Raw genomic sequence first — 16,154 nt, forward strand, 5'->3', positions numbered from 1 at the left:
TTCTGTAAAGGGAATGGGAAAGAGAGAAGAGGGCAAAGCGGGCATCAGGTTAGGCAGTGAACAGCATTGGCCACAACACATGACATGTGCCCATTTCTTTTTTTATATATATATATAATTTTTTTCCATTATAGCTGGTTTACAGTATTCTGTCAATTTTCTGCTGTACAGCATGGCGACCCAGTTACACACACATGTATACACTCTTCTTTTTATGTAGTGATTTTTATTTTTTTCCATTATAACTGGTTTACAGTGTTCTAACATGTGCCCGTTTCATCATTACAATTACTTTCAGAGGCAGCAGATAACACCATCTCCATTTTATAGATGATGGAAATAAGTCCATGAAGTTTCAGTGACTTCTCAAGGTCATATAACAAGTTATACTGTCTGGAATCTAAGCCTTGGCTTCCTGCATTCCAGGCAAGTTCTTTAGACGCTTCACCCAGGAAGGAGTTAGCATTTCAGTGGTTAGTATTTCATTGCATCAGTTTTGAAATCTTCGTCCTTGGATGCAGCATGAGTGCACAGGGCTACTAGAATGGGTGGGAGTGGGGGTGGGGGCTCCAAAAGTGTGGAAAGGCTACAGGGTGGGTGGTGAGGGAATGGCAGACGCTGGCTTTGCTTCTTTCTTCCCAGTTTTTCTCAGGAATGACCACCGAATATGAATTCTGAGCGTAATAGCTTTTCTGGTTTTTCCCTCCTACAGTCCTGGGCTGGGGGTCTTGGAGGAAATCTCAGTGAGACCGTTGACATCTTCTCTCTGCCCCTGTTTATCCTTCGACCTAGTCTGCAACAGGCAATGGTGGCCTCAATTCTTTGTTGACTGAATCTTGGCAAAGCCTTCATGAAGAAAAACCTTCATGTTTATCTTGCCTCTGTAGTGGCTTTTTTGTTCTGTTTCATTCAAAAGCTGGTTTCTAAGGAAGGGGCTTCTTCTTTGGATGAACATATTTTGTGCATTTTCTTCTGGGCTGTTATCCCCTAAATATCCTAGAACTGAAACTTAGTTCAGAATTCTGAATTATATGAAGAATCCAGGCAATGACAGAAGAAGAGAGGGTAGGTACCACATTCTAGTCTTGATAGAGCCTCCTCTGTATTTTCTGTGTCTTCTTCAATGCCTCTGTTAGGCATTTCCACCAGCATTGCAATCATTCATTTATCCTTTGTTTCCTCATCAGACAACAAGAGGCTTTTTAATCTTTGTATCCATAGAGCCTTACAAATAGCATTCAAGAACTGAATAAAAAAAAAAAAAAAAGAGCTTGGGTTTATTGAATATTTGGTTTAAAGGTTAACCAAGAAATTTTATTTATTTTTGTTCATGCTGTTGAAAACAGTTATGTAATGTAGTGGTTCAAGGTTTTTGCCTTTGTAAGCAGAATATTTTAGATATAAATTGTATTCAGTGTGTTTGCTGCCACAGATTGTTGTTTTGAATGTCAGTTACTGCTTTCTAGTTTAGCAGTTTTGCACATGTGGACTATTGGTTAGGATGCTTTTGGATGTCTAAGAAGGGCCACAGTCGTTCTCATTTTTCCTTACTCTCTTTTTAGCAATCAATTTTCTTTTCTTTTTTTTTTTTTTGGCCGTGCACACAACATGTGGAAGTTCCCTGGGCCAGGGATCAATCCCATGCCACAGCAGTGGCTTGAGCTGCTGCAATGCTAACACTGAACCCTTAACCCACTACACAACAAAAGAACTCCCCCCTTAATTTTGTTATTAATTAACTTTATTTATTCACATTTCCAAAATAAAAGAATATTAAAAACTATATAATTAAAAGTCTCTTTCATTTCTGTTCCCCAGCCACTCAGTTTACTTCCCTTAAGTAACATTTACCACTAAGTTCTAGAATATTCTTTCAGAGATGTTTTATGCATGTACAAAGACAATTGTATATTCTCACCTTAACAAAATTATATAAGCAGTAACATATTGTTTGCTCTTTTTTCCTTTGAACATTTTAAAAACTTCATTGAAATATAGTTGATTTACAATATTGTGTTACTCTCATGTGTACAGCAAAGTGATTCAGTTATACATATATATAGCAAATATGTACTTTTTTAACATTTCCTTCCATTATAGGTTATTATAAGATATTGCATATAGTTCCCTGTGGTATATAGTCTGTCCTTGTTGGTTATCTATTTTATATGTAGTAGTGTGTATATTTTAATCCCAACCTCCTGATTTATCCTTTGTTTCCTATGTTTGCTCTTGTTTTAAACTGAGTGACTTAGTAGAAGACTTTCTTCAATAGTTCAGGACAATTTTTTCATCTTTTTTTGTCTTTTTTGTCTTTTCTGGGGTGGCACCTGTGGCACATGGAGATTCCCAGGCTAGGGGTCTAATCGGAGTTGTAGCCACCAGCCTACGCCAGAGCCACAGCATTGCCACATCCAAGCCATGTCTGCAACTTACACCACAGCTCACGGCAATACCAGATCCTTAGCCCACTGAGCAAGCCGGGGATCAAACCTACAACCTCATGGTTCTTAGTCAGATTCATTAACCGCTGAGCCATGACGGGAACTCCACATTTTTTTTTTTTTTTTAATGGCGTGTCATTCCATTTTGGGAACATCTCTAATTTGTTTAACCACTTTACCTAATAGTGAATATTTGTATTATTTCTAGTCTTTTGCTAATACACAATCAATGCTCTAACAAATGATCGTGCATGTACACTCTTGCAGAGGTAAATATGTCAGTAGGACAAATTTCATCTAAGAAAATGGAATTGCGTGCTCAAAAAGTATGTATGTTTATGACCTGATAAATTGCCCCTTCCAGGGGTTGTACCAATTTATACTTCCACCTACAATATATAAGAATTTGTGTTCCCCCACACTTTAATATAATATATTATACAATTTTCAGATCTTCTTCAACATGACAGGGTCAAAAACATGGTATCACATTTTCCTCTTATGATTAAAATTGAGCATCTTTTTAAAATATAGATTTGAGTCATTTTTATTTTTTTTTTTCATGACCTACTGCTAGTATCCTTGGTTTATCTTTCTGTTAGGCTGCTCATCTCTTTCTAAAGGATTTAGAATAACTTTTATATGATTAGGAAAATTAGTTTCTTGTGATAACAGTTGTGAACATTTCCCCATGGTTTGGTGTTTGTCTTTTTTACTCTCTTTACTATAGTTTTGGCAAGGTGCAGAAAACAAAAGTTTAACATAATTCAAAAAAATGTATCAGTATTTTCTTTGAAGGCTCTGACTTTTTTTTCAAAGTTTAAAGGCCTTCTTTACCATAATGGAAAAAATATGAAAATAATATTTGTATATATAAAACTGAATCACTTTGCTATACGTCAAAAGTTAATACAACATTGTAAATCAACTACACTTCAATGAAAATAAGTAAAAATAAAAAATAAAAAGTCTTCTTAGCTTACAAAGTGATTCTTACATTAGTTCTTCTAATATGTTAGTAGTTTCATTCTTCTAATGTGTTAGTAGTTTCATTTTTACATCTAAATCTTTCATCCACCTCAAATTTTTTTTTTTGTTTTATATATTTGACATGAGGCATCCATTCAACTTTATGGTCCTTCAGATGACTATTTAGTTGTCCTCCCCAGATTTTTTAATAAACTGTGTTTTCTCCACCAATTTGATTATGTGCCTTTTTAATACTGTGAGATTCCCATTGTATTGGGTCTATTTTGGACTTTCTGTCCTCTCCCAGGGCCTCTCAGTTAATTTATGTGCCAATACCACATGGTTTTAATTATTAATTTGTTTAATAATCTATCGTGGCTGCTTCTCCCTTATTACTCTTCCTTCTCAGAGTTTTTCTGGCTATTCTGCCTGTACTTACTTTCTTAACAAATACATGTCTAAAATTATTTTATCCAGTATGTATTTTAAGTACCACTTTTGTGCTGAGCATGGCCGTGAATTCTCTACTAGAAAGGAATCCCAGGATGTGTAAGACACTGTCCTAGATCACAGAGCTTTCAGCTTCATTGAGGAGAAGAAGCACATGTCAGGGCAGCTGAGGCTTCTGCAGCTGAGCCTCTGGTTCTTGTGAACTGTCTGAGCAGAGGTCCCCAACTAGCAGGTGACCTGATCACATGTCAGGCCTCTCCCACTGAACTCCCAACCCTCTTCCTGCTGATGACTCTCACCGCCAGTTCATCATGGACAATGAGCTTGAAGTATATTATGTTTGGAGTATCTGAGCAAATGTAAAACCCTTGCACTGGAAAGTTCAAGCTTGTGGTGGGATATATTTGGAAGGTATAGTCTGTGTTATGCCCATAAGTTTCTTACTCTGGCGAAGACCGTTAACCAGAGCTCTAGAATTAAAGTAGATGAAACTGTCATGCTTTTGCCCTAAAATGTTTCTTCTTTTATCAACATCAAGATGAAAAATGAAAATAGAGGGTTTTTTTAATATTTGTCATTTTGATTACTTTAACTCCCTTATGAGTTAGCTTGAAACATCATGTATTAATATATATGATTATATTAATTACATTAATAGATTACTTATCCATATAATTATGGATCACATAGAATGTATTGGGAATATTTTCACAGCTGGATTTAATTCTTGACAGGGAATCACTTGTCGAAAAACTGTGATGTTTGGAATGTTTTCATTTTCTGTATAGAATGTTGAATGCATTAACATGCCTCTCAATCTGGTATATACTATTTTACATTTTATAATTGACAACCCTCACCCTTGACTCTAAAAATAACACTTTATTTTCTTCCTACTTCACAGATGGGCCTGACCTTCCAGCTGCCCTCCACACTTGGGGTTCCTTGGGACTTGGCCTCATATCCTGCCCTCTTCATTTTCTTTAATTTTTCCTTTGATTTCATAAATACTGATGCCTTCCAAATTTACTTCAATAGTCCAGACTTCTCCTCTGAGTGACTTGCATTTCCTGCTGCCTGCCTGGCATCTGTACTCAGATGACAGTGGCCAAAACAGAACCTGCCCCTCCTCACATCCAGCCCATTGTACTCAGAAAGTGGCACAGCCATCTACTGTGTTTGGCAGAGTAGAAACTCAGTCTTGTATGGTTCTTTTCTTTTGTCACTCCATCATTCAGCCCATCAGCAAGTTCTAGCAAGATCTCCAGTCTATATTTCGAGTGCATCCACTCTATCTATTTCCATGGCAACCCCTGCTTGGTCCAGGTCAGGGGGAAACTAACTACAACCATTCAGATGCAAAAGAACTTCCTAACTAATATCCTCCCTTGTGTACTCTGGTTTTGCCCCAGCAGCAGGATGAGCCCTTTAATCTGTATGTCCCATCATGCCATTCCTCTTCCTAATAGCCTCTAGTGAGTTCCCGCTGTTTTTGGAATGAAATCCAGCCTAGATGCTATGGCCAACCAGCTCCTAAGCTCTCTTTATCTCTTCAAACTCATCTCTCACTCTGCCCCTTGATCGTTAATTTTCAGCCACTCTGGTGTTCTTTCATTTCCTTAAGAATGCTAAGCTTTTATAGCCCATGGCCTTTACATGTGCTATTTCCTCTGCCTAGAATATTCTTCCTGGCAGTTTATATGACTGGCTTTTCTCTTTGTCCAGGATAGCCTGAAATGATAGTTCTCGAGGTGGCTTCCCTGATGACCACATCTGCTGTCACCTCTAATTTTTGTTCTCTGTTTCATCTCTTGTTTGTTTCCTTCATAGCAATGTCTATAGACATAATTATTTTATTTTGCCTTAGGTCTGCTTTCTTGATTTTGTCTTTCTTTCTTTGCGAAAATCAGTTTCATGGGGCAGACTCTCCATCTGCTCTAAATCCTCCTGTGTGGCTAGTATGTAGCACAGTGCCTGGCACATAGGAGACACTTAGTACACTGGCTGCTTAGTAAAATGCATAAACAAAGGGATAAGCAGCCGTTAGGGGTGAGAATTATGTGGAGAGGAAATATTTCTTTTTTAATTTTACCATTAAAATATGTATTATGGTAAAACAAAACTAAGAACCAAAGTATTTTCAGGTGTTAATTAAACCCCTGATAATAAAAAGGAACTATGTGATAGAAAATTTCTCTGGGGACATTACTGGGCTTGCTGTAGAACTGCAAAATTATGCTGCAGCAGTGACTTAGCATTTAATGGGGTGTGTTCTCTACAGATTTGGGAAATGTCATAGATGTTTTTCACTTGTGTTATGCTTTAGTATTCTCATCTCCCATGAGCATGTTTCATTAGCATTAGGACCTGTCCAGTGATTAGGGTAGTCAATATTAACTGAGAAATAGCAAGGCAGTTCATTTTACGAGAGTTTATTATTCTCTAGTAGGTAGATGCAGATCCTGTCCTCATGGAGCCTCGCAGTCAAGTAGGGTGACAGTCTGACAAATCCTTATTGTCCTCTGTGGGAGCGTCAGTAAGGGCACATCCAGGGATGATGATGGAAGAAAGGAAAGGGTTTTGCAGATTTGTCTACGGCATGGACCGTTTCCTAAAGCTGGTGACCGTGGAGTCTGGACTTAAAGGAAGAACAAGCTGCTCAGTGGAAAGACCTTCCAGTCCATAGGACAGAATGCACAAGGACACAGAAGCAGGATTCTGTGAATATGTTCAAAAATCTGCAACCAGAGGGAAGTGTAAGAAAAGTAATAGGCAGTGAGGTTGAAGAGATGGGCACAAAACAGGTTTCTGAATGAGGGTCTTGGCATAGTTTTCATCTTGACAGCAATGGGATTATATAACTTACATTTTAAAAAGGTCATCGGAGGATGGAGGATAGCTTCCAGTACAAGGAATTGGGTAATGGAGATAGAAGGCCTGGAAGAGACCACCCAGGATAGTACAGAATGAAAGAAGTCAGAGATGGACCTCCATAGGGCAGCAGCTCTTAAATGGGGAGGAGGAAGGAGCCTTCTGAAGAAAACTGAGATGGATTCTTCAGAGGAGCAGCAGATGAAAAAGGCCATGTGTCACACAAGCCAAGAGAAGAGATCTTTTTTAGGAAGGAAGGAGTGATTAATAACAGACAGATCAAGTGAGACAAATTAAGATGGAAGGATCAAGTTTCATAATTAAGGTATTTTGAGTGACCCTTAACAGAAGCTATATTGGCAAAGTGATGAGGATAAGGGCCCCCTGAGGGTGTTGGGGGATGAAAGAAAAGTGAGAAAATGAACACCACTTAGGGCAGACAGAGCCAGTGGGGCTTCTTCTTGTTTGTTTGTGTTGCTCCAATTTGCGTGAACAGTAGAGATTTGAACTTACTTGTTGAGTCACCGAGAAGGAGGAAGCACAGGAAGTAGGCAGTCCAGGTAGCAGAACTGGATTTCGGTGTCATGTTGCTTTTAAAAGGTGAGCATTGAACAAAAAGAGAGATGAGTAGGAAAGGATGAGATGTCAGTGAGTTTGTGGCTGAAGTATAATGTACAGGTATTTCTGATACTGGGGGAAAAGGATGCTGGCAGGGGAACAAAGGTGACTCTGGAGGAGAAAGATGATTGTTTGAAATAGAAGTTATAGGGGTTGGGGCTTGTTGGCAGGGATGCTGAATTTAAAGGCACAGGTGTGTGGTTGCCCCATCCCACCTTCAGGTCCCAGATTGAAAGTTATCAGTGCACGTACACCAGAAGTTAGAGGGGAAGGCCACTGACAATACTCAGGACATAATGATTGAAGTGATGGGAAGGACAAACCAGCCTAGTCAGGGAAGTGAACAGAGGGAGCAGTGGAAAGTGACCTGGGAGGAGAGAAGAGCATGACGTCTGAGGAACAGGTGCTCTGTGAGTGTTGGGAGGAGGGCCTAGCCTGGAAAGGTAGGAGACTGGAAGTAGTATATCAGAATTACACACCTGAATTAGCATTTCTTGACCAGTTACCTGGGAAGGTACTTAACTCTGCATTTGTGCAGCTGTGGCCCAGAGTAGAGTGGGCAAAGCCTATCTGGGACTTGGGCTCAGAATCTGCAGCACAGCTTTGGATTCTCCAGAGGCCTTGGTGCTTTTACTCCTTTTGGGGGTAGATTTAATTTTTTGCCTAGTCATTCAGATCCATGTTCAGAGAAGAAAGTAGATCAACGAGGTAATACAATTTTCAGTAGACATGCAAATGTAGATTTAAATAACAATACTGTTTTTCTCATGTGACTTGTAATCAGCCCTGTAGCGGTTTCCAAAGAGAACATTGATTACATTTCTGGAAGGTATGGAGCCTTTCAAGTACCTAGTTAGAGGAATATGTTCCTTTGGATAGAAACACCTTAAGAGATTTGGAGGTCATATTCCTATAGAGTTCTACAGTACCCATCGAATACTCATTGGCATAAAGTTTAGAAGACTTCCGTCATTGTATCTAGACAGTCTTTTGTACATCTTTATTATTATTGAAATTCTTTATATCAAAGTGATGTTGCAAGTGGCGAACTGAACAAGAATATTTCTATAGCCAACTTGGTGGCATTATTTATGACCATTTTCTTTATTGGAAAGTAGAGGAGCTCCTGCTATGGCACAGTAGGTTAAGAATCCAACTGCAGCAGCTTGGGTCTCTGTAGAGGCATGGGTTTGATGCCTGGCCCAGGACAGTGGCTTAAGGACCTGGCTTTGCTGCACTTGCAGTGTATGTCACAGCTATGGCTTGGATGGATCTCAGTTCCTGGCCCAGAAACTTCCATATACTGTGGGTCTGGAGGAAAAAAAAAGTTAGAAAATATAATTTGTACTGTTTATTAGCATTTATTTATCACTGAGTGGTCTCTGGATGAACAAAGTTATGATAAAAGACATAGCTAAAGTCATTATGTTGCCATAACTTAATTTGTTAAAAATTTCCTTATGTTTGAGAAAGATTCTGCCAGTTCACCAACTTTTTGAGGTTACAGAAAGAAGTCATGATTTTTGTCCTCAGATCCTGTCTTTGCAAAGCAGCATTGAATGCTTGAATAATTGCTTGGGAGGTAGCTGTGACCTGCAGGATAATTAACCTAGAATGAGCATTTGTAAGCATCTGAGTAGTGGGCAAATGACTTCCCTGACTCTGGAGGAGCAGAGATCAAAGCACCCAGGCGTAGTGGAGATCTGCTCAGCCAACTTTCTTTGCGACTCACTTACCTGAGAACACACCGTTCTCACTTGGGTTGCTTTTATCTCAGGCTTTCTACGTAATTTGGCTACTTCCCCAAAGGCAGGGAATTTGTCATCTTTCTCTGTGGGGGGGGCACTGTCAGCATTCTGGGCAGACAGGTCTTTTTTTCTGCGTGGGACTCTCAGAATTGCAGCATGCTTGGCAACACTGGCTTCCTGGCTCTAAATGCCAGTAGCCTTCACAAGTCACTGCGGCAGTCAGAAATGTCACCACACGTTTCCAGATGCCTCTGGTTGCTTGTGGACTTGTTTACTGAACAGCCAGGGAAGACAGGAAACATTCTTTTCCGTTCCTTTTACTGTTTTTCTTCCTTCCTTTCTTTCTTTTTCCTTTTTCTTTTTGTTTTCTTTCATTGTGGAATGAGGAATGAAAGAGGAATCTTTATTTAAAAAGGAAAGATTAAAACAAATTAGTATGAGTTCACTTTGTGGCTCGACATGTTAAGAATCCACTATAGTGTCCATTGAGGATATGGGTTCGATCACTGGCCTCACCCCGTGGCTTAAGGATCCATCATTGCTCCAAGCTTCAGCATAGGTCGCAGATGCAGTGCAGATCCAGCATTGCTGTGGTTGTGGCATAGGCCCCCAGCTGCAGCTCTAATTCAATCCCTAGCCCGGGAACTTTCATATGCCACAGGTGCAGTCTTAAAAAAGAAAAAAAAATTAGTAGAGTTCCCTAGTGCCCTAGCACCTAAGGACTCAGCATTGTCACTGCTGTGCCTTGTTGTCACTACTGTGGCTCAGGTTCAATCTCTGGCCCAGGAACTTTCACCTGCCATGAGTACAGCCAAAAAAAAAAAAAAAGAGAGAGAGAGAGAAGAAATTAATAGTCCAAGGGCTAAGGAAAAGCAGAAGAGACAACATTTAAAAAAAAAGAGCAGTAAAGAAGAAGCTAGAAGAAATGTTTTTGCCACATCTGTCTCTGGTCCCTGGTGATTTTCTCTCTGAAGACAGAATAGGATTTCCTGTAAGAATGCTCATGTACTGTTGCATTATAGGGAATAACTGATCTCAGAGGCATTTTAAGTAGATTTCACTGAGATTATGGATAGAATTGGTCAAGGTTTAGATCCAGACCCTTAACGAGGAGAGCAACTTGTTATAAGGCAAGTCCTTCTGACTTCATCTAAGGGGGAGGTATGTTACTGACAGGCCCAAGCCCTTTATTTTAAAATGATGTTACTTACATGACTGTCCAGGGGCATGGACTGCAAAGTAGCTTCAGCTCCTGTAGAGCAAGTTGTTAATTTTAATTTTTACAAAATAAAGTTCTCCTTTTGTGCCAAAACCATTTTCTAAAAATAGTGTACCTGGCTGGCATTTAGAAGGTATGACCTATAGCTCTCCATGATTGCTAAAAGTCACCTGTTATGTATTTTAAAAATCTGCGCTAACACTTGTGGACCATTCATGCCATACTGAAGCTGATTTTCTACTTTATTTTTTCAGTTGTTCATGGTGGACAATGGAGCAGATGACTGGAGAATAGCCATGACTTATGAGCGTATTTTCTTCATCTGCTTGGAAATACTGGTGTGTGCTATTCATCCCATACCTGGGAATTATACGTTCACATGGACGGCCCGGCTTGCCTTCTCCTATGCCCCATCCACCACCACCGCTGATGTGGATATTATTTTATCTATACCAATGTTCTTAAGACTCTATCTGATTGCCAGAGTCATGCTTTTACATAGCAAACTTTTCACTGATGCCTCCTCTAGAAGCATTGGAGCACTTAATAAGATAAACTTCAATACGCGTTTTGTTATGAAGACTTTAATGACTATATGCCCAGGAACTGTACTCTTGGTTTTTAGTATCTCATTATGGATAATTGCCGCATGGACAGTCCGAGCTTGTGAAAGGTAAGTTTGTTTCTTTTCCTGAGAACGTCATTTGCCATGTGGTGTCCTTGAAAGTGGGAGAAAGAACGCATTTTAGACCAGAAGCATGTAGAGACTTACTCTAGAAAATCTGGGGTTCTCCAGGTGGGCTTCTTTTAAATGAGACAAAATTGTCCTTAAGATTTTTTGCACACAGCAGTGTCTTGATGGCCATGTGTTTTCCTTTCTAATTTGATCAGTTTTCACTAGAGGATTGCCTTTATAATCCATGTCAAAACTTGGAGACCTATAAGTCATGTAGGCGACTTTCGTGAGAAATATTTGTTTAATGGTAATGCTGAATCATTTTGATGCCTCTTCAGTTAGTGTGTTGCTTGAGACAGAAATCCAGCAAAAAGTGGTGATGCAAGATGTCTAAACTTTTAGGGAATACCTCACAGTGGTTTGTTGACAATAGTGCCTATTTATAATAGGGATCACATGGTTGATAATAAGGAGCTTATAGGTATATATTTGGTTTTATTGAACTTTCAACAGCTGTGAAAAGGAGCCACGTGTATTTGTTTTATTGTCTGAAGAACTCTGGGTATAGAGCTATATACAGCCTCAGAACTCAGGAGCTGTTCTGTGAGTCTTAGTTAATCAGTTAGAACATCAGTGATATGACCCTTGCCATTTAACAAACAAACAAAAATAGATTTGTTGCATAAATGGGAGGAACTCTGTCATAATGAGGGGGGAAAACTCTTGTGACCTTGGTGAAGAAAATTCCAGTTGAAATTCGCAATAGACACATACGAATGATGTAGATATTTATAGAACTGTTTTTTAAAATGATGTTTATTTTTTCCATTCTAGTTGTTTTACGGTGTTTTGTCAGTTTTCTATTGCACAGCAAAGTGACCCAGTCACACATACATATATACATTCTTTTTTTCACATTATCCTCCATCATGCTCCATCGTAAGTGACTAGATATGGTTCCCAGTGCTATACAGCAAGATCTCATTGCTTATCTATTCCAAAGGCAATAGCTTGCATCTTTTTTTTGTTTGTTTGTTTGTTTTGTTTTTTGTCTTTTTGCTATTTCTTGGGCCGCTCCCGTGGCATATGGAGGTTCCCAGGCTAGGGGTCGAATCGGAGCTGTAGCTGCCAGCCTACGCCAGAGCCACAGCAACGCGGGAGCCGAGCCGCGTCTGCGACCTACACCACAGCTCACGGCAACGCCGGATCGTTAACCTACTGAGCGAGGGCAGGGACTGAACCTGTAACCTCATGGTTCCTAGTCGGATTCATTAACCGCTGCGCCATGATGGGAACTCCAGCTTGCATCTTTTAACCCCAGATTCCCAGTCCATCTCACTCCCTCCCCCTGACTGTTAAATATTAGGATGTTGGTGTTTGTATTAACTGTGTGTTTTTAAACCTAGTTTAAAAGTTAAAGATTTGTACATACATGCTAACAAAGAAGAATATCTGTGTGCAAACTGTTGCAAAAGTAGTAAACCTCGAACACCCCTCTGGCATTCTGCTTTCCAGAAGTAATCGCCTTCAATTCAATTACCCATTTCTTTGATAATTGCTTTCCATATTTCTACATGGTATTGCTTATATTGCTGCATCTAGATTCCTCTAGGTTTTTAGGGAAGTTGGGGCTTTGTTTTCTTTCACTTGCACATGCACACCTCTTCACAACTCTCCCCTCCAAAAGAGTAATTTTCATCTTCCTAGTAAGTTATGTAAACACCAATAATCTATATTCCATATTGACATTATTATGATTATATGAACTCTACTTATAGTTGAACTATATAGTATATTATCATTTGCCTCTTCTGCACATCTTTGTATTTTCTCTGGAGTTAATAATGGCCTAGTTTTATTTGCTTCGTTTTCTCTGTACTTACCACTACATCATCTCTAAATTCTCGCACACCATGTAAATACCCTTTTACTAGCTTTATGTATATTGGGGAAATCTAACAATTTCACCTTGAACTTCTTGAGACTCTCTAAACTGCTTGTCCATCATTTGGGGATTTCCTTTGCCTTGTTTGTATGTTGAGCGCCCTTTTTCTTGAACTTCATTTCTTCGTCTTTCTTCATTTATGTCCTCATTTTGGCAAAATCCATTTTCTAGTAGCTTCTAAAAGAAGGTAGTGGGTGAGAGAGGTTCTTTGAGACCTTGCAGGTATGCCAGTCTTCCTTCTTCTCTCTTGCTTCATTGATGACTGTACCAGATAGAAAACTCTAGATGGAAAGTCACTTTCTCTCAGAATATTGAAGGCTTCATTTTCCTCTGCCATCTGGGGTCCAGCAGTCTGATGCTATTCTCATTTTTTAATTTTTTTTTTTTCCTGGAAGCTTTTAGGATCAATGATCTAAAATTGCACCACGGTATGTTCTGGTTTCTCTTTTAATCCAGTGGACTTGTGTAATCATGGAATTAATCTCTTCAGTTCTTGGAAATGTTCTTGTATTATTTAATGGTTTTTGTTCCTCTTTTTTTATTGTTGTATGGATATTGGCCCTCCTCTAATACTTTTTTTTTTCTTTCTGTATTGTTTTCCATCTCTGTTTTTGTTCCACGTATGGACGGTAAGCTCAGTTTTATCTTTCACACCCTTTCTTTTGGAGTTTTATTTATTCTTTACTGTGTATTAATTTCCAGGGTCTCATATTTGATCCCCAAATACCCATTAAAAAATAACCTCGTGGCTTTTTTCATGGATGTACTGTTTATATCTCTAGAGATGTTAATGATAATTTTTGAAATTTTTTCTCTTCGTATATTTTTTGTTTCCCCAGAGATTGATTTTTCTGTTTTGTTGCTGTTGTTGTCATTGTTGTCGCTGTTTGCTTCCATCTGTTTTAGAAGCTTTCCTTAAGTGTTTAGCTTTCCTTGATTGTCTGCTCATACTTAAGATCGAGGCACTAAAAACCTGATTGGAGGCTTTCTATACAAATCTAGAACTTGTCAACCGTGGGCTTCACTACAGAGCGATTTGGGTGGGGGTATAGAACAGTGATTTCAGTGTCTTCACACAATTTTATTTCTCTCTGAACAATCTAACTGGCTCCTGGGAAGTCTTTTCTTTTCTTTTTTTTTTTTTTTATGGTCCTGCCATGAAAGTGTGTGCCTGGATGGCAGTACTCTGGAAATGGAAAGATGGGTCAAAGAAGAGGTCTTAGCAATTAATATGTGAACATTTATTCCTCTTCCTTGTCACAGTGGAGTAGACCTGCTGCCTCCAGCACTGGATGCCCTGCAGTCAGTCCCCAGAGCTTGTGTTTTACCTCTCCAGATGCTACATTTCCAGACTTCTGCCAGGTTGGCAAAAGGCATAACCAGTTATTACCCAGAGCAAAAGAGGGAATCTAGGTGTCTACTGGCTTTATGCAGTTTTTCACCCTGTCTTCCCATGGAAAGCTCTGTGTTTACCTCCTGTCATGGAGGTACTGGTGTCTTTGGTGGTGTGTGTGTGTTTGTGTGTGTGTGTGTGTGTGTGTGTGTGGAGCGGGGGTAGGGGGCAAGGTTGCTGGTTCTCAGGGTGGGTATAGTTGCTTCCTGGTTTTTCACCTGCTGGTCCAGAAATCTCCCTTCTCAAGTCAGGTAAGTCATTTATCGCTTGTCGGTTGGCTTTCTAGCCTCCATTGCTGTCTTGTCACCCATTCTTCTTTTCCTTTTGGGTTTAGGCTTTTCTGGAAGGATTATTTTCTAGTCATTTTAAGGGGGGTCTCAGAAGGGAGCTGAGGCCGGCATGTTTGTTGAGTCCACATGCTTTTAGGAGCAATTCTGTAGGGACCGGTTTTTAATATTATGCATCTGAATCTTTTTTAGAACTCCTCTACATAAATATGGAATTTGAGGGATTAAAGGTTTTCCTTTTTAAAGAAAGGTAGACTCCTTATGGTAATGCTTTGTTTCTGAGCAAGCATGGTATTTAGAGGCTTGTGATATTTTCTGGAGCAGCTGTACCTATAAAGTTTGAAGAATAAATATGGAAAATCTTAGTTGTTATACCTGTTTAGTTTATGACGATGACTCTTCATTAAAAGTTAGACATAACAACATGGGTGGGGATAAAAGCATAACTGAACAACACACGTGTCCCTGTGGGTGGTCCACAGTGCATCTGCTTCCCAAGGGCCAGTGAAATAACATGGCCTCAAGATCAGGAGTTTCGGTCCTGGTTCAGTGGTTAATGAACCCAACTAGCATCCATGAGGATGCGGGTTCAGTCCCTAGCCTGGGAACCTCCATATGCCGTGGGTGTGGCCCTGAAAATACACACACACACACACACACACACAAATTCTTTAAAATCATGTACATCATTTTACTTTCTTTTGAAAATGGCTCATCTTAGCTGTTTTAACCCATTGTAAAGCCTGAGGTAAGCTGGGCCAAATCTTTTTTGCAACCCAAAGTATTTGTGGTGTTTGTTTTCTTTTTCTTTTCTTTTTCTTTCTTTCTTTTTTTTAATGGCCACACATTCAGCATATGAAAGTTCCCAGGCTGGGGTTGAATCAGAGCTGCTGCTGTAGCACCACAACCACAGCAACACAGGATCTGAGCCACATTTGCAACCTTTGCCACAGTTTGCAGCAACACTGGATCCTTAACCCATGGAGCAGGGTCAGGGATCAAACTCACATCCTCATGGACTAGTCAGGATTGTTTGTTTTGAACCACAAAGGGAACTCCACTAATTGAGTTCTTAATCCACTGAGCCACAATGGGAACTTCAGTATATGTGATTTTTAATAGGCTGAGATTGTTAGATGACAGACCATCTCTGTTTTCCCATAAAGAGGCCGAGAAAATGAAAATTACCTGTTTCATATTTAAAATGAAAGTCGGTAGCCAGTAGTTACCTGAAGGGAATGAATCCATAGTGTAGGAACAGAGAGAGCCCACACTTAGGATTGGGACACTGGGGTCTAGTTCCAGTGTGCAGTTTAGGGGCTGAGTGACCTGAGGCTAACCAGCTTGCTTCTTTTGGCCTTGGATTCTTCATTGCAAACGAAATGGATTAATCAGCTTTTCTTTTCCACAAGTAACATTTTGTAATTGTGCACATGTGTAAAATAAAAGAAACTCATTAACCAGCATTGTGCAAGTGGAAGATTTTCCACATCTTGGTTTTCATTAAATTTCTCGTTTTGGTACACAAACCCTG

General features: G+C 39.6%; 1 protein-coding gene across 5 annotated transcripts in view; it reads left to right on the forward strand.

The window, feature by feature from the left end:
* The window catches only part of KCNN2 (potassium calcium-activated channel subfamily N member 2), a 442,972-nt gene that overhangs the window by 323,909 nt on the left and 102,909 nt on the right, over positions 1-16,154 (forward strand). For all 5 annotated transcript variants that reach the window (XM_021084636.1, XM_021084637.1, XM_021084635.1 and 2 more), the window contains one exon: positions 10,574-10,992. In XM_021084636.1, coding sequence (XP_020940295.1) covers positions 10,574-10,992 — 419 coding nt within the window. The remainder of the gene's footprint in view (positions 1-10,573; positions 10,993-16,154) is intronic.

The sequence above is a fragment of the Sus scrofa genome, chromosome 2 (genome assembly GCF_000003025.6).
Source record: "Sus scrofa isolate TJ Tabasco breed Duroc chromosome 2, Sscrofa11.1, whole genome shotgun sequence".
NCBI lineage: Eukaryota > Metazoa > Chordata > Mammalia > Artiodactyla > Suidae > Sus > Sus scrofa.